This window comes from Pelodiscus sinensis, chromosome 21 (assembly GCF_052426305.1).
Source record: "Pelodiscus sinensis isolate ZL-2025 chromosome 21, ASM5242630v1, whole genome shotgun sequence".
Classification (NCBI taxonomy): domain Eukaryota; kingdom Metazoa; phylum Chordata; order Testudines; family Trionychidae; genus Pelodiscus; species Pelodiscus sinensis.
Window position 1 is genome coordinate 3564623 of NC_143072.1, and position 26142 is coordinate 3590764.

General features: G+C 43.9%; 1 protein-coding gene across 1 annotated transcript; it reads right to left on the minus strand.

Moving 5' to 3' along the window:
- Positions 1 to 1448: 1448 nt before the first annotated feature.
- On the minus strand, positions 1449 to 22547 carry RFC2 (replication factor C subunit 2). Its single transcript, XM_075904311.2, has 11 exons — positions 22284 to 22547; positions 18816 to 18885; positions 17779 to 17820; positions 17248 to 17354; positions 16059 to 16160; positions 15298 to 15398; positions 13135 to 13292; positions 12709 to 12774; positions 11645 to 11725; positions 2682 to 2795; positions 1449 to 1788 (listed from the first exon to the last, which is right to left on the minus strand). The coding sequence occupies exons 1-11, from the start codon at positions 22376 to 22378 to the stop codon at positions 1678 to 1680; spliced, it is 1047 nt and encodes a 348-aa protein (XP_075760426.1). The 5' UTR covers positions 22379 to 22547; the 3' UTR covers positions 1449 to 1677.
- Between the last annotated feature and the right edge of the window lie 3595 nt (positions 22548 to 26142).

The window sequence follows — 26142 nt, forward strand, 5'->3', positions numbered from 1 at the left end:
TGCTCATCTGCCTACTCTGTTTAGAATGTAAGCTCTTTGGGGCCAAGACTGTGTTGGTACAGCATGCAGCAGAATAGCTCCAACCCAGATTAAATTGTATTTAACATGTATAGTTTATTATAGTACTTATACTAAAGAGTTGCTACGTATATTGAGAATCAGAAGTCAGTGAGGATGTATACAATTTGATAAAGACTTAAATAAAACACTTTGATTATCTCTTACTTCTTGTAGTGCTGTCTTCATTTGCATTACCAGCCAAGGCCTAGATCACGTGTACCTGAACTTTGGAAGCAAAGGCCTTGTTCATAGCTTCCCTTTCCATTCCACTGTACAGAAATACCCTTTCACAAGAGGAACGTGTCACATCATTTGGCCAAACTGACTCAACTATTTCTTCTTTACATCTCAAAATTACAAGCATTTCTTAAACTAAAATCCCTACAGCAAATGAGATTTGTGTATACAGTAATTCGCTCAGCTGTAATCTCTCTTCAGTGAGCAGGGATATACAAAACACAGGAGAGTGAGGCAAGACATTTTTCCCTGCCTACAAAAACATGACCAAATAATCACCAGCAGCATCAACATTTAATTCACATTCCTGTTGTGTATCCATAATTTCTGTAAATTGCAAATTTGAGGTACACTTGAGGTATTTTAACATGGTTCCATTTCCAAAAGCCTTCTGGAGGCTTTTTGGAGAGGCGGGAAAAATTCTTCACTCCATATTTATATTCTTTTTGCAGTCCATAGTTACTGCTTATGAGATGAACAACTTAATTTGAACAGCTTGTTAATTACTTCTGAATCTGAACGTGGAAGGGGAGATTAGATGTCTAGCTTTTAAATTAATTGATCCTACAGGCAAAAGATCATGCATTCTTTATTTCTAACAATTGCTATGTTAACTCAGTTCAGCAAGAATTGTTTAAATCTAGAATAACAGCATCTATTTGGGATGTTCACACACTTGAATTCTGACAGTACTTCCATTTTCAGATGTTCCAAAGGCAGTATACAAGGTAAGGAGACACTTCTGACTACATCTTGCTTTACCAGGCCACACATTTTTGTTTGTTGTATTAAAGGCACCTAGTGCATGGTTTTCCAGTTATTCACGGCACAGGTATAGCTTAGATTGTAGCACCTGAGCGATGCACCTCAACACTAACCTAGTGAAATCATGTGTGGCAAGAGTGCACGTCATTTTCCAGAGCCCATTACATCATTGACTCCGATCATGATCAGTTGTGTGATGTATACACCTGTCCAAAATTCAGACAGTTTCATTTCACAGGTCACTGAACAGCCATTTGCTGTTAGTCCATGGCTGTATTGACTGGAAGTTATTTCAATAGACAGATTAGGACAAGGGGTTTTAGTTCTATTGCTAATCACTTGTACTCTCCATTTCTACACCACCACTTTTACATCACAAATACAACTGTTTTCAATGGAGTTAGTTTTATTTGGATTAAAAAAATTACAAGCAATTTAAAAACAAATGCTAGCTGTTATTGTCAGGTTCAGCAACAACAAAGAATGAAGTTCACCGACTTCAGAACGTACTTACATACACAAGGTTCTAGAACGCAGATAGCAGCTGACCTTAAACACTGTAAACTCATACTTCCAGAATCGAGATTGTAATTACAGTTCAGTAAAATACTCCATTTAACTTTCTGCAGGAGCAGCAGTCTTCTGACAGAGCCTGGCAAGCAGTCCAGCCATCTGCAAGAGAGAGTTCACCCCTTCTGCTATCTTCATGTGGGTATATCCAATTTCCTGACAATAAAAATATTAGGTGTCAAATGTCAGCTTTTTCTGTTTGCTTTGTCTACATTTCTTCAGCAAAGGGAGGCAGTTTTAGAAGATTTTGACTAGTACTATTTCCCCAGCAGGAGAAGTAATTTGTACAATGTGTACTATAAAAAGACAATGTCTCCAGACATTAACGAACTACATATATACCATTTTGAGTGGAACTTGCCCTTCAACTCCAAAAATGTTGGCCTCAAACTACCTGTGCTGAAAGAAAATAAGCTATCAACAAAGGTAGGGCTTAACTTTTCTTGAAGCCAGCCTGATTTGATGGATCAAGTCAAATATTGTTCTGGGGTGCAAGCATATACCTCCATTTTCTTTGAATGAAGCAATAGGCCTCTACAAAGGGCAGGATTTAACCCCAACAGGTCTGATTCCTACACATACAATGATTATCACTTGTCAAACTAGAACTCAAAGCCATTTAAACCTTTAGCAAGCTGCTGAAATAACTCAGACTTGATGACCATCTGGCCATGCTGCAAAAGCTATATAATTGACAGTTTTAGGGGAAAAGAGCATTATGTTCCAGAGCCAAGGGAAGAAATGGATATTTGAAGCTTTGATTTAAAGACTAGCTATGTTTATTAATTATTTGAATAAGTTTGTATTATGACTAAGTAATGAAATATGACACCTTGAGCTTGCATGGATGTTTATTATTAAATTGTAAATAAATTCTCACCATTCTTATAACGGGGACATAGCTGCCACGTCTTTAGGCGAGGAAACAATGAGAAGTTTAGATACCTTTTGTAGTAAGAACTAGCAAATCTTGGTGAACAAACTAAAGCTGTCCCTTTTACTAGGAATCTGTTTTTTAAAACACTAATGTGATTAAGGCTGGCACTAACCTTGATGAACTCCAATTTCAGATACTCCGGCATTTGGAAGGTTTTACACACTCTGAAGATATTGCCAACTATATCTTCTGGTGAGTATCCAAGCCGCCACAAGTGGGCAAGAATCTGTGCAGGAGAAAATAAATGTGAATTTCACTGCCAAAAAAAAAAAGTTGCGGGTCAATCAAGTTAGTTAGTACTCATTCTTCTTTGAGGAGTATCCCCATGGGTGCTCCACCTTAGGTGTGCCAGCACCACTGCACCCATGGTCGGCAGACTTCTAGTAGCGGTGCCCTATGGTTGGCTGTGCGCACGGAGCGCTGGCACGTGACAGCTGGAATGTTCATCTCGCGTGCAGCCAACCGGCTCTGTTAGGATTGAAAGTTTTATTCTTTTTATATTTGTATTTTTAGGTTTAATAATGTAGCAATGTAAGGTAACATATTATCATTTTATTAAATTAATCCCTTTAAGCCCTTTTGTTTTAAAGTTTAGTAAGTAAGGAAATAGAGTTTTGGTATTGTGTCTATGTTAATGAGACTAGAGGAACGTTGAAGGCTGAAGTTTTAATTGTTTGATTTACAATGCCTCTTGCTTTGCCCAATATGAGATACTAATGTTATGCTTTTCTTCGAAAGGCCTTGTAAAAGATTGTGTGGAAGTGGTATGTATGTGTTGAGATAAAGGTGCGAAGATTATTGCTCAGAAACAGATGGCCAAAGAAGGAGGGGTGAGTGTGGGTGAAAACAGACTGATCGGTGTCAGAAAAATCATCAGTAATCACCAGTGCATACCCATGGCCAAGGAGCGATCAGGTTGGCAGATTGATGGCTTTAAAGTAAAGCAAGCACCCCTAAAAGACGACTGATTACAGGATGAGCTTTGGAAATGTTTTGGGAATGATTAACATCAACAAGATAACACGCTGGTCACTGACACAGCGGAATCCATAGACTTCAATAGAGAAAAGGATTATAAAAGCAGGGTGCCTTGCTATGGAACTTTGGGTTTGTCTTGCCACCAACTTCAGAGGATCAACGGATCACACGACTGACAAAGGCCCTGCTCTCCCTCTGTGATCGATCTAACTGGCCACTAGGTTGATACAGACTCTGGACTGGTAACTATAACATCGTCTGGCGGGGGGAATGTGCGTGTGTGCGTGCGCGTGTGTGTGAGAATAATTGAAAAGCATATGTAACTGTTGTATTCTCAATAAATGCGGCATACTGCCTTTTCCCCTATAAAAGATCTTGTGTGCTTCGTTTAAACATAACACCTCTTCAGTTCATTCTCTGACCTGGAAGCAGATAGATCCGAAGTCGAGGGGAGGAGGGTGGGTGGTGGAGCACCCACGGGGACAACCATCTCAAAAAACTACAGTTACTGCACCTGATGAGTAACTTTCCCTTCCTTGAGGAGTGTCCTCGTGGGTGCTTCACCTTAGGTGACTATTAAGCAGGTGTTCATGTTCAGTAGAGGATGCTTCAGCATTGCTGACTCGGTAACTGTGAGTACAGTTCTGCCAAAGCACGTGTCAGTGTTCGCAAATGATTATATCGCATAACACTGTGTGAACTGAACTCCACGTTGCGGCTTTACAGATGTCATCGGATGGGATTCCACTGAGGAAGGCTGTTGTCGTTACCATACCGCTCACGGAGTGAGCCCTTATGGTCGTGGGGGGGGGGGGGGGGGTTAGGGGGAGGAGGGCTCTGTTGACTATGTTGTAGGCCATGCATATGCATTCCGATATCCACTTGGATAGCCTTTGTTTGGATATGGGTAATCCTTTTGACCTTTCAGTGGTATTACAGTAGAAGGAGCTAATTACTTTAGGAAGAAATTTAGGGTGAGTTCTAAGTACCATCTTGTCCTTATGAAAGGCTGTGTAAGGGTGGTTGTGTCATAAGTGTTCCTACTTCCCCCATTCTCCTTGCTGAAGTAATTGCCACCAGGAAGGCTACCTATATTGATAGGTGCAGTAATGAGCTGGTGGCTTAAATGGTTTATCAATAAGAGTGCTTAAGACGAGGTTGCGGTCCCATGCTGGTAATGGGTCTCGTTGCTGTGGGAACATGTTTTATAAACCCCGTAGAAACCTCTTGATGGATGGGTGAGTAAATGCTGAGTAACCGTCTACGGGGGGATGTAGTGCCACTACTGCGGCAAAGTGTACTTTAATTGAGCTTACTGAAAGACCCGTTTTGTGTAGTTCTAACAGGTGAGTATTTTTGCCTCTCCTGATCTTGTTGGAGTGCAGTTTTGTTTGATGCACCACCTGTTGAATCTCTGCCATTTCTGATTGCATGTTTTGCTTGTTGCAAGTCTGTGACTGTTGATTAGGATTTGCTGTACCTCTTGGGGATAGTCGGCCTCGGACGCCATCAGCCAATCCCCCTTCATGGATGGAGATGGAGCGATTGTATGTTTGGATCATGGCTCCAGCCGTTCTGTTGCGTCAACAGAGATCAGACTGGTGGAAAGGGGTGTGGTGGACAAGCACACATCCATAGCAGGTATGAGTACCAGGTCTGTCTGGGCCACTTGAGTGCTATCAGCATGACCCTTGCCTTGTCCTGTCTGATTTTCAGGACCGTGCAATGAATAATTGGAAACGGTGAGAATCAGAGGCGTTTCCCTCTTTATGCTGAATGCACCTCCCATGGATTGGTGTCCTATACCCACTCTTGAGCAGTATCGTGGACACTTCCTGTTTTTGCTGGTGGCAAATAGATCTATCAAGGGAAACCTCCATTTGTTGAATAAATGTTTTATCATTTTGGGGTTGATTTCCCATTCGTGATTGCAGGAGAAATCCCTGCTGAGACTGTCTGAAGCTATGGGAGTGGTGTATCCCCAGAAACATAGCATTCATAGCCACCAACCTCCTAAGCAAGGACGTAGGTGGCTATGAGTGTTGTTTCTGGGGATACACCACTCCCATAGCTTCACCGTTTCCTGACACAGTTTGTAGGATTATGCTCCCCTCTGTCGACTGATGTAGTACATCATCGTGGTGTTGCCTGTTAACACTTGTACTGTTTTGTTCTGTATTATAGCCTGGAAATGGATGCAGGCATTGCAGACTGCTCCGAGTTCCAGCACCTTTATGTGGTTGTCGGACTCATCTCAGCACCATTGACCCTGCACTACATTTTCGTCCAGGTGAGCTCCCCATCCTATTAGCGATGCATCCATCATAACTGTAATCATTGCAGGTGGCCTTGAAACAGTACTCCTTTGCAGACATTGAGGTGATTCTTCCACCATGTTAGTGTAGATTTTATGTTGTCTGGCATCACTAAGGATACGTCTAGACTACAGGCTTTTGCCGACAGAAGTTTTGTTGACAAAGCTTCTGTTGACAAAGAGTGTCTAGACTACATCCAGTTCTGTAGACTAAGCAAGCCGCTATGTCGACATGACAGTGTAGACGCAAAGGACAGTATAGCTGCAATAACACCTTCTATCGACAGAAGGCGTTATTCCTCATAGAATGAGGTTTATAGCCGTTGACAAAACTGCTAAGTTCTGTCAACGTTATGTCGACAGAACTCAGCGGCAGTGTAGACGACACAGGTACAGTTTTGTCGACAAAAGCCCACTTTTGTCGACAAAACCCCTGTAGTCTAGACACACCCTATGTGCCTGTTTATGTGGTCTGTACACTGGTCTCAGCCAGGCCTTCATTGATCTCATGTGCAGCTTTGTGTACAGTACCACAAATGTGGCGGCTGCCATGTGCCCCAGAAGTTGTAGACATTGTTATGCTGTTATGTATGGGCTTGCCTGTATGAACGATACTAAGTCCCTGAGAGCTGTGAATCTGTGCTGTGGTAGCAATGCTATTGTTTTGGTGCAGTCCAGGTGTGCTCCTATAAAGTCTACAGTTTGTGTTGGTGTCAGAATACTCTTCGAGATTGATTTATAGGCCCAAAGTGTCGAATAATGTCATTATGGTGGCCACTGCCTGCTGGGTGTCCTGCTCCATGGTTCTCTTTTTTAGGTAATGTCTAAGTATGGGAAAATGGTTACACCCATTTTTGTTAGCTGTGCCGTTGCAACAGACAGGACCTTTGAGAAAACTCTGTGCTGCCAAGAGACCGAATGGTAGCACTTTGTATTGAAAGTGCCTGTCTCCTACAGTGAATCTCAGGAATTGCCTGTGTGATGATGTATTGTGATGTGAAAGTACGCATCTCAGAGGTCGAGGGTGGATAGCCAGTCCCCTTTTTCCAAGGCTGGGATAATTGTGGCTAAGGTTGTCATTTTGAATTGTTGGTAGCGAACAAATGGATTCAGTTTTCGGGGAACTAATACTGGTCTCCATCCTCCTGACTTCTTGGTGGTCAATAAGTAGTGGGAGTAGAACCCCTTTCCCCTGTGTTTGTGGGACCTCTTCTATAGCCCCCAATTGTAGGAAATGTAGCGCTTCTTGTGCGAGCACCATTTTGAGAGAGGGGTCCCTGAAGAGGGAGGGGATTGGTGAAGTGGTATGAAAGTAAATGGGATGCAATAATCCGTCTTAATGATCTCCAATACCCATTTGTCTGTGGTGATGTTCTGCCCCGCTGGATAGAATGCAGCTAGTCTGCTGCCAAATGGTGTATAATGTTCGTAATGCTGCCTTGGAAAAATGAGTGCTGTCCGACCCTCGACCAAACTTTCAAAATACTTAATGGGACGTTGAAGTTTGCTGCGCAGTTGCCTGGTCAGAGGCTTGCCTGCGTCTACCCTGTCTGGGCCTTCATCTATTGTCATAATGTCTGTTGCTAGTTATACTGGGCTGGTCTATAACATTGTGTAAATGGTCTTCCTTGCTTCTTTTTGTTTGCCTAGTGCAGTGTTTCCCAATTTTATTTGGCCATGGAACCCTTTTAAACTTGAAAGAATTTTGCGGAACCCCTAGTAACAGTCTTCTATATGGAGCCGGGTGTCAGAGCAAGTTGGGACTGCGGGGTCTGGGCAGCGGAGGGGAGTGAGGGGGATTTGGGTGTGGGGTCTGGGCACAAGGGGGTGGACTCTTACCTAAGCTTGGCACCCTGCTGCACCAGAGAAAGCGTCCAAGCAGCATGCTCTTGTTCCCCCAGCAGGGGGGTGGGAGAGGGAGCTCAGTCCCACAGTGGGGATCTCAACGCAGATGCAGCACCAGGTCAGGCTTCCTGATGGCGGGGGGGAGGAGGCAGGGAGGGATGAGGTGTAGAAACCCCGACCTTCCTCTCCAGACCAGACTCTGCCGCTTCCCCAGCAGGGTGTGGAGGGGCACGGGGCAGAGAGAGCATCAGCGCACGGGGGGACAGCGAACCTGAGCTTGCCCCGGGGAGGGGGGGGCAGAGCCCAGGCACACCCCAAGGTGGGGAGGGCAGAGTACCAGCCAAGTTCCATGCGGCCCCTGCTGGGGCGCAGGCAACAGTTTGAAAACGCCAAGATCCGGGAGTGTCTACTTGGCGCCTTGGACCCAGCCAACCCTCCCCTCCCAGCGACAGCAGCTGCTGTAACAAGCCTCCGCCTGCACATGAGGAGGAGGAGGCTGTGCGGCATCGGAGGCCCTGTGGGACAGGGGCAGTTGTATGGCGTTAGGAGGGGGCCACATGGTGGTCAGGCAGCTGCAGTCGGTGGTGGGGCAGCCAGAGAGGCATGCCGCTAGAAGCCTACCCCTGCCAGCACAACTCCAATGGGAGCTACCTACGGGCTCTGCAGGGGGCAGGGGAGTAGAATTTTCTCGTGGAACCCTTAGTTTCACTTTGCAGAACCCCATTTCGGAAACACTGGCCTAATGTTCTCAGCGTGGCCCCAAGTCCTTGTGTGTGTGGAGGGAAGCATTGGTGGACTCTGCAAACAACCTTGTTCTCTCAAACAGCAGATCTTTAACCATGGACTGGACCTCTTTCAGGAAGCCTGACAGTTGTAACCATGACAATCGGCTCATAGCAACTGCGGACGCTAAGACTTTTCAGCTGTGTCTGCTGTATCCAGTGCTGCCTTTAGGGCAGTTCTAGCAATTAATGCTCCTTCTTTCATGCTGGCACTGTATTGCTCTCTTCTGTTGTCAGGAATCTTTTTAATAAATCCTGATAGTTGATTAAATATATAGTGTGTGTACTTGGCTAGGAGGGCCACGTAATGTGCAATCTTAATCTGGAGGCCTTTCTGTCCAGTGCGTTGAGACGCTTCCATTCCAGTGCGTTGAGACGCTTCCATTCCTTGTTCTGTGTGGTCGTGCGATTTGACTGTTGTTTACCCCTTTGATTAGCAGCCTCTACCACCAAAGATTTGGTGGAGAGAGTGAGAATACGAGTTCTGTGGATTTTTGGATCTACGTAGCATTTTCGATCAGCTCGTTTGCTGGTTGGTGTAATCGATGCCGGAGTCTGTCAAAGGCCTGGGCTGGATCCATCAGTGCTTCATTCATAGGGATGGCCAGCTTGTTCTGTGACAAGGTGTGCAGGATGTTTCTAAGTTTGTGCTGGGTCTCATGCAAAGCCTCGGGCGAGATGTTCAACGCAACTGCCAGCCTCCTAAAGAGGTCTTGGAAGGACCTGAAATCATCGCCAGCGATGTTTGGTTGGGACATGATTGTGTCCTTGATTGTCGATCTAAGATGCTCATTTGGTATCGAGTCTAATGTTCTTTCCACCCCTGTGATATCCATTTCCCCTTCTTCTGACGAAGAAGACTGTTCAGGGGAGTTTTCGGGGAGCTCTTGTGTCTGGTACCCGAGATATCTGTGGTTGTAGTAGCCTATAGGCTGCCCCTGGGTCCCAATAAGGCCAATTGGGTGGCATGGGTGGTAGGATCCATTGTGCTTGCTGCCACTGTAACCCTGTTGTAGTTTAGGGGACGATGTTCTTGGGACACTGTTGCATAAAGGGCTCTCTTCGTCCCCTTCCTCACTTAATAGCGAGTGCAGAGACTGAGATGATGGTGAGAAGCCGAGCCTGGAGGAATTTGTGGTGCCCCTCAAGGCGAGTAACAGCATTCCCGGTACCGATGTCACTGCCAGATCCACAGTGACAGTGAACTGAGGCAGATATGGTGATGGGAGCTTTACGTTGCTCCATATAATAAATAGTGCTGGTGCCGGCATTGGTTTTGCGGCCTGTGCCCTATGGCTCTTACTTGTCTTCGTGCTATTATGTGGTTTAATAATAACGTTTGTGTTGCTATTCCAGGAGCCGGCACCGAGTGTATTCTCTCCGGTGCTGCTTTCAGCGTTCTGCTGCTGGCACCATTCCTGATGTTGTCGGCGTCCTCTTGTGTTGCTTAAGGGGTGCCTCAGGTATAGCAGCTATTGCTGCTGTCTTTGCTGCCCTCGGCATTACCGTTGCAGGCTGTTTAGTCAGCACCGGCTTGGAGCTTTTTTGTTTGTGCTCCACAGGTGTCTTGGGGAAGGGGAAGGTCGTGCCTTCTCTTTTGTGTCCCGGCTTTTCTGAGTGCCGGTCCCTTTCCCTGCCTGCTTATCTGTATCCTTATTCTTGGTAGGTGCAGAGGCAGGCTTGCTGTGTTTCCTCGGTGATGAGTGATACCACCGAGGAGTGGGAACTCTTTCTGGGCATCTGAGCCCTGTCCTGGTCCTTGAAAAGTGATCTAGCCCCTTATCCTGGGCATCCCCAGGAGATGTGTGTGGGTGATGCCCTGTCAGCTATGGGTCTGGAGTCTGACTCCATCTGCATCATCTTTATCTGTAGCTGTTTTGCTCTTCGGCTGACCATAGGCGCAGAGGTGCTGGCATACCTAAAGAGGGGCACCCACGGGACAGCCATCTCAAAGTACGACATTTACTGCACCGGGTGAGTAACCTTCCCTTAAACACAACTTACTTTCCACATGGTGAAACTGTATGTAGTTCTTTAATGTTAAAGGTTCTCTCTCCATCCTGTGCTAGTAGGAGGCTTTGTGCCAAGGTGATCCTCCATTTGTGTTTGTTTTGGTCATTACTTTTTTCCACCTTAGGCAATTACATGTGAGGCAAAGTGCAAATTTATGAATCCAGGATGAATGATCTCCCATTTATAAATTAAATTGATATGTATTACTATATTAAGCATCTTTTACCAAAACACTAAGACTAACAGGAAGGTTCATATTTAGTGATAGGAATACAAACATTTGCTCCTGGTGCTAATACAGCCCTAATACTTCTATCAAGTATTACTAGACAGTAGCTACATCGGTCATCATAAGGTAAACTGTTTATATTAAAATCCCTCTAATTCACTGGTACCTTTTAAAGTCTTATTAGAATAATCCAGGTTTTGAGCAGTTTCAAGAGCAAGCAGAGAACAAACACGTTTTCAAGATCAAAACCTTCTTCCACCAACCACATGATATAGTTTTGGCAGGATTCAATAATGAATTCATGCTTTCCTTTGCAAGTGGAAACACCATAAATGACTGTCAATTTTTACCTCTTTGCTTTTAATTAACAATGGTACCAAAGAGTTGCGGTTGGGGGAGAACCACATGTGGATGCCAGAAGAGCCTATTTAGAGTAAAACATCAGAATCCTATTAATTCTCTTGAGTAAATAATTCACAAAATTCTGAATGAGTTGCAAGTGCAAACTGAAAGGACAGTGTCTATTTTGTTTATCTTGGCAACAGATTTTTTTTCCATTTATCAGAACAGACCAGTAACAGCTCTGTAATATCCTCTTTGAAAATACAGGTGTGACACTAGACATTATCTTACAAGTAGCTGTAACTCTACAACTTAGTATGTGAATTACAAAGTGGTGTCACTTGTATTCAGACATTTAGATCCAATCACACAAAGATGCCTCAGTGCAGAAATACACATTATCTGGATTTCTACATATTAAGATTTCTTACATGAAAAGTGTTTATATTCATGTAGTTAGCTGCATTTGTATAATTTTAAACTTTGTTTTGGTTGGAAAGTAAGGCAAACTAAAATCTTTTGAAAAGCAAGTGTTCTGTGGAGTATGTGCTTGGAACAACAAAAATACACACCTTGTATGCTTCATCGATATTTGCATTGACGCAGTGCTGTATCATTTCCTTCACTAGCAGAGGATGTGGCTCATCACACACCTATACCAAAGAGAAATTAGAGTTTTAGGAAACAATGAACATATTCCCTCCTGCACCAAGAACCCTGAATAATGTAACAGTCATCTATATAGCTGAGAGTTTAAATGTTATATCTCAGAGTGCCCTATATTCACCATACATTTTATTTTTAATGACTAACTTAGTTGGTAACATAATTACTCGCCCAACATTAAGTCAAGACTTTATATCAGGGGTGAGGAACCTTTTTTGGGTTGGGGGCTGCTGACCAACAGACAAATCAGTTGGGGGGGGACACACAAGTGGGAAGCAAAAAAAAACCCCAAACAGTCATTGATGTGGCCCATGACTGAGAAGCAGAAAGACACTCCCCACATTCCTCCTGCACACCAGGGGGCCCAGCCTAGTAGATCTTGTGTACTCTAGCCCCACAGAAGGTTGGTAGGGGGGCTAGAGTGCCAGTGCAAGCTCCCCAAAACTGGGGAGGGCCTTGAGCCTCGGGAGCTGGATCCAAGCAAGGGGAGGGGCAGACACATCTGGCCCCTGAGTCTTAGGTTCCCCACTCCTGTTTTATATCACTGACTACAGAGCACCCAACATACTAGACGTAAACAATTACTATAACTGATTTTCATAGCAGTCCTGTTAATTATTATTTATTATACAGACAATGGATCTCAGCTGAGTCAGTTTACATTCAGATGCTCTTTCTCCATCATTGACTGTCACAGGTTTTCCCTTTTTTTCCCCAAAAGGTGCATGCATCTCTTATGTTAAATGCTGTAATCTTGTTCAAGCCCTAATACTGCTTGGAAACTGACAAAGCAATGACAAACTTTTACATGTCCTGAGCAATGTCTGACAGAGTTGAACTGCTAGACTTCTGGTATTTTTAGTGTGGAACAATGCCAGATATGAAAACTAGGAAGAAAATGTGTTATGTATGTTCTCATGACAGTGCAAATACTGAACAATCACATCTTACTATGAGAACTTTTACTAACCTTAAATACATTCTCACTGTTAATAAAGCCAAATCCAGAATATGTGGACTGCAAGTTGTTTAATGCCTGTAAAGAGTAAAATTAACATTGATTACTATCTGACAAGCTCTACCTCTGGTTCCCCTTTTTCAGAGTCAAGCATAAACTTTTTTTGGTCAACCATTCCCAGAAAATCAATAGCACGGACTCCAAGAGCTGTACAGACTTTGAATGCTGACCTGTAGCCAGAGGAAGCAATTTCCACTGATGTAGGATTTAGCAATAGGAACATTTCAAAACTCAGTGAGACCATACAGTTTAGCTACTGGGGTACTGTAGATATGTCCCATCTGCTTTATTTCCTGCAGCTTACAGCCTGGAAGCCTACAGCCCCAAGCTTTTTACTTCAGTAAGAAGGGCTTTCTTTTGTTGGGTTTGTTTTAATACCTGTCTCATATCTCCTTGTGCTGTAAAGATAATGGCTTCCAGTCCATCATCTGTGTATTGTACATTCTCTCTTTCAACAATTTTCATTAACCTTGCAAGGATCTGAGCATCTGTCAGCTTGGTGTAGCGCAGCACTGCACAGCGAGACTGGATTGGCTCTGGAAAGAGAGAGAGAGATTTGTAGGAGGAACATCTTGTATTCATCCAACTTTACTTTTTTCAGCTTGGGAGAAGACATCTGAATTTTCTGTACTGTCACTTGAATCTGATTTCCTATTGACCGTCAAAGCCCACTCTGAGGGTGGATCTGCAATGCACACTACTTGGGGTGGCATAGTGTGGACCTACACTGCACCCCTGCCTGCCACGGGCATATTTACCAGTACAGATGGTGGTTTGAGCCCTGTAGATGAGCCCAAATCAGTTGACCTGAGATCTGAGATTTGGTGCTGCAGAGTCCTTGTGTTTTGCAGCATAGCCATAATGTACAATCTTTAGATTCTGGCTATAGAGCTCTTCTACTGAGACCAAAGGCCAGGGCTTCAGCAAGCAAATATGAAGGCCAAACTTAGTTCTTCTGGCAGTCTGAAATGTAACTGACACCAAATGTTCACCTCATGCCGGTCTTGAAAGGGTTAATGAGACAGAGAATGGGGCCAATTAAGTGGAATTAGGTTGGACAGACACCCCTCATTGGGAATAAAGCCCCACTGAGAAGGAACAGTTGGGGCCATGAAAAAGGCAGGAAGCTGGCAGCAGAGAGTGGTTGCAATGACTTGCTAGCTCTAGAGAAGAAAACAAGAATAGAAGCCCTGAAGGAAGCATGTACCCAGTGGAGAGTGGACAAAGAGGCTGATAGAGGCTAAGTAGGAAAAGCCCAGGGAAACAGCAGTAAGATATGAGACTATGCAGATGCTGGCTACTGATTGTAGGATCTCTGGACTGGAACCCTGAGTTCCCTACCAGCCACTGGGAAAGTGGCAAAGACCAGGCAGGGGTGTTGAAAACTACTAAAGACAGCTGTCCAGTTAGACATTGATACACCAGAAGGGGATAACTACAGCCAACAGGTCAAGCCACGAAAAGAAAGCACATGATTCACGGAGACAGAAGTGGTAGAGTGTATGAACAAGCAGCAGAAGGGGACATCAGACCAGGGAGGAGCTGATCTCTACAACAGCAAGGAGGAGGAGCCCTAACAGTGAGTGAACGCTGTGACAGTGTCATATGATAAAAACAAGGTTTTTTTGTTTTTTTTAAATCTAGACTAGTGTTTCTCAAAATGGTCCATGGACCCACTCAGAGAGCTGCTACTGGGCTACTCCAATTTGTTTACTTTCTGGCTCCATAGCCACAGAGGCTTGCAGCTCCCATTGGCCGTGGTTTGCCATTTGCAGCCAAGGGGAGCTGCAGGAAACAGCGGCCTGGGTCACACTGCTCCCCACAGCTCCCCTTGGCTGCAAACAGCGAACTGCAGCCAATGGGAGCTGCGAGGCTCCGTGGCTGTGGAGCCAGTAAGCAAACAAACCGGAGCAGCCCAGTAGCAGCTCTGAGTGGGTCCGTGGACCACTCTAAGAAACACTGATCTAAACTTTTAACTGCCCCATGAACTGAAAAATCTGACAGCACCTTGTAGTTAACCTTGTAACCCTGGGGATATTTAGAGGGAGCTGCACAATGAGATGAAATATTTTACTTAGATATCATTTGTGTGTTTATGCTAAGTTTTCTCCTCCTTAACCATGATTAACGCTGTTTAAATGAAGCAGCTGGTCAGAGTTTACTCCAATGGAATGTGCCCAACATTTGTGAACATGGATGCTTGTAGGTAGTAATTTTTTTTCCAAGGGGGATGATGAGTACCTACATCCTTCTTATTATGTGCTGGCCGACCCTCATCATCTCTGAAAAAACATCAGGCCATCTGTATTACAACTTGAAAAAAGTTTGGCTTTACTGAACTTATCAAGACTTGCCTCAAGCACTACAAAGAAAGTAAAAGGAAAGGCCACGGGTTAAAGGAAGTTTACATTACAGCTATATTTAAGAGACTCAGGGAACACTGAGTGTGGAGCCCTACCATCACATAGTATAATGGTGTCAAGATGAAAGGTGAAAGATGTGTAATAAAGTTGTATGCAGAGACTAGCAGCTTTCTCTTACCTATGATTTTATCAGAAGCATTGCATGCAAGTGCAAACCGTGTTGTTTTGGAATAAATTTCCATCGTTCTTCGCAATGCTTGCTGTGCTCCATCTGTCATGCTGGGGAGAAAAAAAGTAAGGTTGGCTTTTGTCCTTCACTATCTAACATCCAGCTGCAGTCTAAAATGTTTATACAGTCTTCAAAGTTTCTGTTTATATTAGCTACTGCCTGATGAATTATGTGATCTTTTGGCTAAGCATCTAGGAAGCTAAGTAGCTTTTTCCAGACACTTACAAGAACAAGTCACCCCACAATATATACCAGCTCTGAATATTCTATCAAAATTAAATAAAACCAAGCCATCAAATTTTGAAAGAGCGATCTCTAGCTATAGATGCACATGTAGTAATCTCAATCCCTTTTCATCCAGTAAAACTAAAATAGAATTGTCTACTACAAAAATATGTACATCAGCCAACCTTTTTTTCAAATGAGAGCTGAAAAATAGCCAATAAATTGGATACTATTTTACATCTCATCAAATCCTGCAGTACTCCACTCAGATACTATAAATCTCTGAAACGCAGCAGTCACTGTTGGAAGAGAGTCTGATAAGAGTGCTCTTAAATGGATATCTATTCACAACCAAATCACTGCTGAGAGGCTAGCAAAATACCCTAAACTTTAAATTGGTTTATAACAGAAGTGTTACATTTTCTAAAGAACCATGAAGGCAGAACACTTCTGAGGGGTTATTTGTCAAAAGAAACACAACATACCTGTCTGCTTCATCCAGGATGATTATTTTATGCCGACCTTTGGGAAGTGTGACCTTCTGCTGCGCAAATATTTTTATTTTGTTTCTCACAACATCAATGCCCCTGAAACAATAATCCCACTCATTCAATGATCACTCACAGCAGTTTGTATTTCACAACAATGTAAAGAAAGAAGTGCAACAAATTATTTTATTACCTTCAACATTCAGTTTAGAATTACAAAATTCAGTGTCCTACAGTTACTCAGTAACTGAAGTTAAAGACAGAATAAAATGCACTTTTATAGCACTTTCCAGAAAAGGTTCTCAAAGCCTGAATGTACTCTACTTGAGTTGAGCAGTGTAAAAAGATCCTTGTGATCCAGGGAATGACAGAGGGAAAAATTAGAGATATAAAGGGTTAACTGGTTACCAAGTAAGCATTCGCTTACCAGCATGCTTACCTAGGAAACCAGCTGAGTGGCACTGCAGCCCCCTGCTCTTGGCACAGCAAGTTCAGCCCGACCTGAACAGCCCCCTGCCCATAATGGGCTGGGCAGGAGGCTGCTCCAGCCCAGCTGGGCCCACCATGTTTCGCTGTGGGTGCGGGGCTGCTCTAGTGCCATGGGCTGGTTAACTGGTTAAACATACAGTTTAACTGGTTAACATTTTAAACAGGATTTTACATCCCTAGGGGAAATTAAGCGACTTAAAATCAAAAAGTTTCTAGCAAAACCAGGAATATAAACCCAGTTTTCCTGAACATAAGCTTTCACCACAAGGTAATCTTTAGTATTTGAAGTTCCTACCACTTATATATCTAAACTCAAATCTATCCTCTGTCAATTAGCTAATAAAATGTATTTTCATTTAAATGTTAATGGGAACACAATATAAGGAGGAGAGTTCTTTAGGACACATTTGAGAAGTATGGGCTGAAATTACAGTTTACATAATACCTAAATCTGCATGTTTTACAATTCCAGTCCATTAATATATATGAAGTTCCCAAAACAGGAAGTGGATAACATGTACAAGAGACATTCAAACATCTAAGATCACCCAAGTATTTGTGGGGGGAGAAAAAGGGGAGGAAACTGAGAAGCAAATACTGGAAATCTTACTATCATTAATCTAACTAGTAAAAACATTTGAAGTATGTTGTATTTCTTCCTTAATTTGAAACTTAGTTATGGAAGTCTCATACACACCTGTCATTTGAGGCATTCAGCTCCAAAACAGCATCCTTTAAGGCAGGACCAAGCAATGCACGAGCCAAACATAAGATACTGGTTGTTTTACCAGTTCCTGGCGGACCCTATAAGTACATTTTAAGTATTATTAAAGTTAATTGCACTCTCTAGCTATTCTGTTTTGTTAGCAGTAATACAGGAATTCCCACACCAACTATCATGAGGAGTTCATGTATTTTAATATCCTGCTTCCAAAAGTACTAGATGCTTCAGAGAAGAGTGTAAAGAACACCACAGTTATAGGACATACCCTCATGCTCCAGGGAATAAACAAATCTCTGGGGTTAGGTTATGTATCTGGGACAATTACAGATTAAACAAAAATACTGAACTTTGACTGAAGGTTTCCCTTACCAAAAGACTAATGGACCAATGCTAATCTAGAGAGAGCCTGTTTATTATTTTGAACCAACATTGCCAACAGAAAACAAAAAACACAAAACAAACAAAAAAACACAGCAAGAATAAATATGGCGCAAAAATACTTACAGCAATTATAATATTTGGTACATTTCCCTCCCTTGCAAAGACCTAGGGGAAAAAAACTGAGTGATTACTTTGCCAGAAAACTTGAAGAGTAATTCTTAATTACCGCCATTTTTCTTCATTAGAATAAAGAACTCCTCATGCACTTCCTCACCTATTTTTCACCCTATCTTATTATTTTCATATTTCTTACTTGAGACACACAGTAGTAACCTCCTTCAATGGACCCCCTTCCTGTTCATGGAAGATACACATTTTTGAGTTCACAGAACTTTTCTTCAGGTCCCTTACTTACTTCACATGTAATCCTTTGTGTGCAGAATCCTGTCGTACTTAGGGCAGTTCATCTAATTTGAGCAATTTCCTTCCATCATTTTTAAAAAATACATTGTGATAAATCACAAGCAAATCTGGGAACGGAACTCTGGAATACTGACTACAAATCCCATATTCTAACCATTAAACAACACTTCCTCTTAGAGTACTGTATCCCTCAAGAAGGCTGTTAAAATGATCATTCCAAAAGCAGTACACACACCACAAAAGAACAGTACACCCTTTAAATAAACTGAACATGTTAATGTAGACAAAACTGTACGACCACAACATTAGTGAACGTTTTTGTTACAAACTGGTTTGTCAAGATGACCACAATGAAAATATTTTTCACCTGACTTAAAACACTAGAAAAATAACAAAGATATCTGTAGGAATGTACAACATAAATTAGGTTGTAATGCAAACTATGTTTAGTAATTATTACAATTAGCATGCTTAATTTTCATTTCTGAGCCACATCAAAACTGTCCCTGATTCAGGAAAGCATCCTTGCTGAAGAGGACAACCCGAACACATGCTTTACTCTTAAGTATATGCTCAAATCCCATTGAAGTCAAAAGAGATTCTGCTTAAGTGCTTTCCTGAATAGAGGGATTTAAACTTGGTTTAAATGCTTTCCTGAATTGGGATCTACAAAACAACAGATACAAAATAAATAAAAGACGACTATTCATTTTTGTTGTAACAAGCCAAATACACACCTCCAATCTGCTCACGGTGTCTTCATTCCCAACTATTTCAGACAGCTTAACAGGTCTGTACTTTTCAACCCTATTTAAAAATAAATCCCAAAACATTAGACATAACTAATCTAGCTCATGTTTTACACTAGTCAAAACAGATTAAATTAGAATAATATGAGATAAAATAACTGAAAGTGTTTGAAGTCAATGTCTAAATTTCTAAAGGAGGATTTCTGACATCTTCAAAGGGAAATTACATGCAAATTGCTCATGTGGTTAAGAGCAAACATTCAATAAATGTTTAAAATGTCAATATATCAGAACACAGCTATCTGATAATCTTCTGATTCTGCTAAATGCAAACAGAGGAGATGTTTGATAGTATTCCTTCAGAATAACTGAGTTTACAAAATGACTGTATTTCATCATTTGACCAATTTTTTTGTAAAAGATAAAGAAGGAAAATGAGAAATGTATTTAACTGCTGTACACTGACTGGTATGCATGACACTTAGGTTCCCCAACTCTGTAACTGATAGTGTGTAAGGTTGAACTGCTATGCTGAACACCATATTGCAGAATTAGCTCAGACTACTATCAGATAATTAAAAAATGCTTGATGCTAAATAAATACTATATATAGAAATGCAATGTGGCTTCTAATCTTATGCTAGTAACAATCTAATAGCTGTTTTCCTACTCCTGTTTCCAGTTACTTGGGCCCTGATCCTACAAATGATTGCATTTAGGCAGACTGCTGCACTCATGAAGAGCCCTGCTGAAGTCAACAGAACTCTGCACAGGTCTTGCATAGCCATTTGCAGGATCTGAGACATATGAGCATGATTTTAATTTACCTAAAGGATTCAAAAGCATCTGCATTTTTAAAAGAGCATCATCAGCTTAGATCACACAACTCCCAAAGCCTAAAAAATTGCCACAAGTGTAGCATCTACCAATACTAAAGTGGGCAAACAAGAGATTCTTATTTTTTAGTTTGTTTACTTTGTGCATATGACAGCACACTGTCAGTTTCGGTTTACCCTCTTTGGCTATGTCTATACTGTGCAGAAGAGCAAATGCAAAAGAAGCGCTCATCTGCATATGCAGCGCTCTCATTTGCATTTCCTCTTCCTTTCCCTTTTGTGCTAAAGGTTTTTGTGCAAAAGAGCGCTGTGTAGACGGCACCTTTTTGCACAAAAACCCCCTTTTGCACAAGAGCCGTTCTTCCTCATTATGTAGACCCCAATTCAGGAAAGCATTTAAGCCAAGTTTAAATGAGCACTCCATTTGCATTTGTTCTTCTGCAAGAGGCGTGCAGTATAGACGTAGCCTTTGTGTCATAGTCTGGAGGCCCTAATGGATTTCAGGGTCCCATTTTATTAAGCCCTGTACAAATGCACCTTAAGAGACAGTGCCCACTCCAGAAAGTTTAAAATGTAAACAGGCAAAGGTAGGAGGGGAACACAGACAGGTGAAGTGACTTGTTTAGGTCAGTACCTAAACCTTCTCATATATTCAATTCAGTGACCTAGCCACTAGACTATACTGCTTTCTGTTGTCTCTCCTACCCCAAACAACAGAACCATTTTAAAAACAGCAGGCCACAAAACTTGACAAAGGGCGACATGGGAAAGTGTAGTACCTACAACTTTTATTATTTATCCAACTGACTACACTGAGTTGATGATATCCTTTTAAATGATATACAAAAGATAAAAGGCATTCCTTCTTCCACTTTCTAAGGTGTAATGTAACAAATGTTTGCTGATGAACATCAACTATATATAACATTTTAGGATAGGATAACTTAATTATGCAAGTTGGAATTTCACCAGGAGTAATATTCAAAGACTAATACACCTTTTTCACTGCAAGTTTACGGTTGTGTATGTAAACCCTGCAGTTATGTGACTGCTTTAGAGATAACCATTAGCAACAGCAAAACCAAACTCAAACATCAGCACCAGACATGGACTTCTACATGGTGAACTGCAGGACAGCTTGGGACTCGATAACTGTATGACCTCAACTGCTTGTGCAGCTATGCAATTTACAAAATAATCAATGACCATGTTTGAAGAGATCTCAGAGGGTTAGCTGTGTTAGTCTGTAGCTGCAAAAACAGCAAGGAGTCCTGGGGCATCTTTGAGACTAACAAATTTATTAGGGCATAAGCTTTTGTGGATAAGTTATACTTTAATAAATCTGTTAGTCTCTAATTTACCCACAAAAGCTTATGACCTAATAAACCTGTTAGTCTTTAAAGTGCTCCAGGACTCCTTCTTGTTGTCCATGTCTGAAGAGTACTTGCCAGGGCAAAAAGGAATCATCCACCCCCATCTTTGGTGTTACACATCTGGCTTGGGGCCTTATATAACTCTGTCAAGTATCTTCTTCCCCCAAAGATCAGTTATGGCTGACATACGACTACACAAATCAGTGATAAGAGAGCACAATGTATATTCCCATACAAGCCTCAGGTGCTTAGTTATTACATCTGTTAGGGAGCCAACAGCCACTAACAACGTTAACCAGTGCTCTCTAGTAGCAGGCAGTGGTGTGTGCATAGTGGCTAGCTCATGACATAAAGGCTGCTGCAGCTATTTCAGACTTCAGTTCCAGGCACTGTGGTGTTTCAGGTGCAAAAGTTAAAACAAGCTGCTGTTCTCTCTGTAGGAACATTAACAAGGATCAGGGGCTCTTCTCCTTAAAGTGCATAGATTTGCTGTCACATCATCTCTTGACAAAGCTGCAGCAGCTCCCTGGGCAGCAGCGCTGGGGGAGGAGGGAGGGTAAGCTGCTTCTCTGCCCCCAGAGCCCACTGCAGGTCAGTGGGGGTGTCCATGCAGCAGGACACCCCAAGAGCACATTAGAGTGGAGGGCACTAAGGAAGCACTTGATGTGGCTGAAGAGCTGTTCCCCAGCCAAAGGGCAACCTTGCATCAATAACTTATCCCCTCCCTCCTCAGAGCAGCTGGAGAGGGGGATAAGAGACCCGAGGTTCTCTCATGGGGTACTAGCTGACAGGAGACCCCAGACCCCACCTCTCCCCTCCCCATTTCCTCCCTCCCCCTCAGCCCCCACAACCAGCCTCCCCACTTCCTCCCTCCCCCCTCAGCTGCCAGCCTCCCCACTTCTTCCCTCCCTCCTCAGCTACCACCCCTAGCCTCCCCACTTCCTCTGTCAGCCCCCATCCTTCTTCCCTCCCCCCAACCCCAATCCCCAGCCCCCCCCACTTCCTCCCTCCCCCAACTTCCTCCCTCCCCCTCATCCCCAATCCCCAGCCCCCCCACTTCTTCCCTCCTCCCCTCAGCTACCGCCTCTAGCCTCCCCACTTCCTCCGTCAGCCCCCACCCCCCACCCCACTTCCCCTCCCTCCCCCCTCATCCCCAATTCCCCAGCCCCCCCACACTTCTTCCCCCCCCCCCCGACACCCCGCGGGATCGCCCCTCCCCCACAGGGCCCCGGGCTTCCCGCTCTCACCAGGGCAGCTCGTAGTGGCCGCCCCCGGGGCCGCCGCCCGCTCCCCGCTTCTCCGCGCCCGCGGGCCTCTCGGCCTCCGCCATCTCCGCTTCCATCGCGGCCTCCCCGTTCCCGCCGCCGCGGGTAGCGCCGCCCCGGGCCGGGCCGGGCCTCCTTCAAGGGGCGGCGCCTGGAGGCGGCTCCGCGCCCGCCGCAAACGGAGCCCCCAGGGCGGCAGCTGCTCGGGGCTGGGGCCTGTGTCCAGAGCCCCCCGGCTGGACTCGGCTGCGGCTCGGGGCAGGTTTTCCGCAAAAGCGGCGGCTCTTCCCGAAAAACGTGCCCGCTGCCTACCCTGGGCGCGGGAATCCGCAGGAGCAGTGGCCTGGGAGAACCCGCGGGACGCCGCCGTGCTGCTCCGGGCTAAAGCCCCTTTGCACAGGAGGGCCGGTGTGGACAGCTCAGATTCGTTTGGCGCAAAAAAGCCCCGATGGCGAAAAAGGCGAGCGGGGCTTTTTTGTGGAAAAGCGCGTCTAGATCGGCACGGACGCTTTTCCGCAAAAAGTGCTTTACAGCGGATCCGCAGTTACGAACGGGCCCTCCCTCTCCCTGCTCTCCAGCAGACCAGGGGGACGGGGAGCAAAGCGGCGGGACACCCGGGCAGCGGGCAGCCCAGACGCCTCTGGGCTGCCCGCGTGCTCTGCGGCTTTGCTCTGCTTTGCGTCTGGGCTGTCCGCTGCCCACGTGTCCCGCCGCTTTGCTCCCTGTCCCCCTGGTCTGCAGACCAGGGGGACGGGGAGCAAAGCAGAGCAAAGCCGCAGAGCACACGGGCAGCCGACAGCCCAGACGCGTCTGGGCTGTCCGCTGCCCACGTGCTCCGCCACTTTGCTCCCCATCCCCCTGGTCTGCAGACCAGGGGGACGGGGAGCAAAGCAGAGCAAAGCCGCGGAGCCTGGGGTTCTTAAGTTGAATCTGTATGTAAGTCAGAACTGGCATCCAGATTCAGCCGCTGTTGAAACTGATCAGTTTCAGCAGCGGCTGAATCTGGACGCCAGTTCCGACTTACATACAGATTCAACTTAAGAACAAACCTACAGTCCCTATCTTGTACGTAACCCGGGGACTGCCTGTACACAACACACAGACCCCATTTAAGTGAGTTCCTGAGTTGAACATTGTGGGCCATATTTTCAAGATAGGAGCCCATTTGAGTGAGGGCAGTTTTGCACTGGTAATGAAATGCATGGAGGCTACTTTCATCTTGTTGGTGATTCATCACAGCAGTAAAATTAATTGTAACTACAAAAAAGGAGTGCTCAGTTTGAAAATCAAGTCTTATTTTATGTCTGTTTTACTCTGGTTGAGTTTTATACGCCCGAAGAATATGGAGAACTGGTTTGTTTATGCAATAATTTTGACTATTGAATATTTGTACTAATTATTGTACAATACCTAGGTACTTTTGGAGTAGGAATTATATAGGGTTGCCAGGTGTCCAGTCTTGAACTGGACAGTACAGTGTTTGAGCTTTCTGTTCGGGAAACAAATTGAGAAAATATAAAATATTTTCTAAATAAGATGTAATGTAGATTGTGATGTAATGTCAAGTGTGTCCGGTAGAATTATATAATAGTGAAATTCACTTCTGTTCATAGGACCAGCACAATGCCTGTACACTACTTAAATCCTGATTAACTGATACATAGGCCTCCAATTGGCTGTGTGTGTGTGTAAATGTCACTCTTAAGAGTAAATTAATAGACTTACTAAGGATGAAACATATGGCTGACAGAGACAGGGCCAGCATCTCCTATTTATCTGTCTGTCAGTCTTTTTTCAGTGTTTGCACAGTTCCCATCACTGTAATAGCTGAGAATATAGTTCTAGTAACTTACTGTACTCACTAGAATTAGGCAGTCAATGCATTTGTTTTATTTGCCTTTGGGGGTAGCTCATTAAACCACTTTGTAACAAGTCCCCTCACTAGTGTGAAATAATGCACTAGGGTGAGATATATTGTACTGTTTGCATGATGCTGGTCAGAGCACTCCCACGGTACAAACCAGTGGATTGTGCTTTGGTTTCTTGCCAAGTTCAACAGGTGGTCGCACTCTTAGGAGGCACCAGCCTTCAGATAAGATAGAATTTCTGGGCCAACATTCATTCTCTAATTATGTATGCAGTATTGCTACAAATTTGCACCCAAAGGCACTGTGGAAAACCATATAGAAGAACTATTACTGAGTGTATGATGACAGCTTGCATGATATCATTCTACTAGCTAAATGCAATTAACATCTTCAGAGGGGTAGCTGAGTTAGTCTGTAACAGGAAAAACTTTAAAAACACAAATAGTCTAGTAGCACCTTAAAGTCTAACAAAACATGTAGATGATATCATGAGCTTTCGTTGGTGTAACCCACTTCTTCAGATGACTGGAGTATTAGAAGTCCAGATCCAAAAATAAATAAAGGAAGGGGAGGGGGAAGAAGGAAAGAAAGGAGAGAAAAAAGGAGGGGGGGAAAGAGAGAGACAGAGAGTAGATGGTTCAAGTAGTTACAAGAGACTGGTCAGAACAATTAGCACCTCCATTGTTTGGTTGTTTGGTTAAGTCACTAGGATGTGGAAGGTAGTGTGCGAGCCAGGGGATGTCCCTGTTCATATAATTTGCATAAGAATTAAACTTGTAAATGAAGTTAAGTTCCAATCCTTCCCTGTGTTTTTGGCTTGTGGAATTGGCCTGAAACAACACAGTGACTTGTAGATCCATTAATGAGTGTCCAGGCAGATTAAAGTGTTCTCCAACAGATTTTTGTGTATTGCCCTTTTTGGATATCTGATTTGTGTCCATTAATTCTTTCCCATAGAGACTGTCCAATTTGGCCAAAATACATGGCAGTGGGGCATTGTTGGCATTTGATGGCGTAGATCGCATTAGTGGATGTGCAGTTAAATGAGCCTCTGATTTGGTAGCTGATTTGGTTGCGTCCAGTGATTAAATCACTAGCATAGATGTGTGGGCAGAGTTGGCACTGGGGCTGATTGCAGGGACGGGTTCCAGGATGATTATGATAGAGTGTGTTGCGTGGTTTGAGGCTAGGGGGTTGTCTCTAGGTGAGGACTGGCCTTTCTTTCAAGGCCTGTGAGAGTGAGGTGTTGTTTTCCAAGATAGGTTGTAGATAGTTGATAATGCGTTGGAGGGGTTGAAGTTGTGGACTGTAGGTGATGACAAGTGGAATTCTGTTGTTTTCTCTTTTGGGCCTGTCTTGAAGTAGTTCATGTCTGGGAACTCTTCTGGCTGTGTCGATCTGTTTTTTCACTTCTCCAGGTGGGTATTTCAGTTTCAAGAATGCTCTATATAGATCCTATAGGTGTTTGTCTCTATCTGTGGGATTGGAGCAAATCCGATTGTATTTTAGGGCTTGGCTGCATACAATAGATTGAGAAATGTGTCTGGGATGGAAGCTAGAGGCATGAAAGTAAATGTAGCAGTTGGTAGGTTTCCGGTATAGGGGGCTAGAAATGTGTCCATTGTGTAATTATACTGTAGTGTCAAGGAAGAGTATCTCTCATGTGGACTGAGCCAGGCTGAGGTTGATGATGGGGTGGAAGTTGTTGAAATCCCTGTGAAATTCAAGTCTTTCCCATGGGCCCATATAATGAAGATGTCATCAAAGTAGCGTCAGTAGAGTAGAGGTGCTGGGGACGAGAGCTGAGGAAACATTGTTCAAGGTCAGCCATAAAGACATCGGCATATTGTGGTGCCATGAGGGTGCCCATGGCTGTGCCGCTGACTTGGAATACAGTGTTCTATAGTAGCTCTGTAGAGCCCATATGCAAGCATCCAATCTTCCATATGCCTTTGCCATAAAGAGCACTATGC

Excerpts from the sequence above, each read along its gene's own strand:
- RFC2 (XM_075904311.2), bottom strand. The coding sequence starts at position 22,378 with ATGGAAGCGGAGATGGCGGAGGCCGAGAGGCCCGCGGGCGCGGAGAAG. Across the intron at positions 15,399-16,058 it reads ATCCTGGATGAAGCAGACAG|CATGACAGATGGAGCACAGC; the intron begins GTATGTTGTGTT and ends TTTTCTCCCCAG. Across the intron at positions 1,789-2,681 it reads TGAAATTGGAGTTCATCAAG|GAAATTGGATATACCCACAT; the intron begins GTTAGTGCCAGC and ends TTTTATTGTCAG.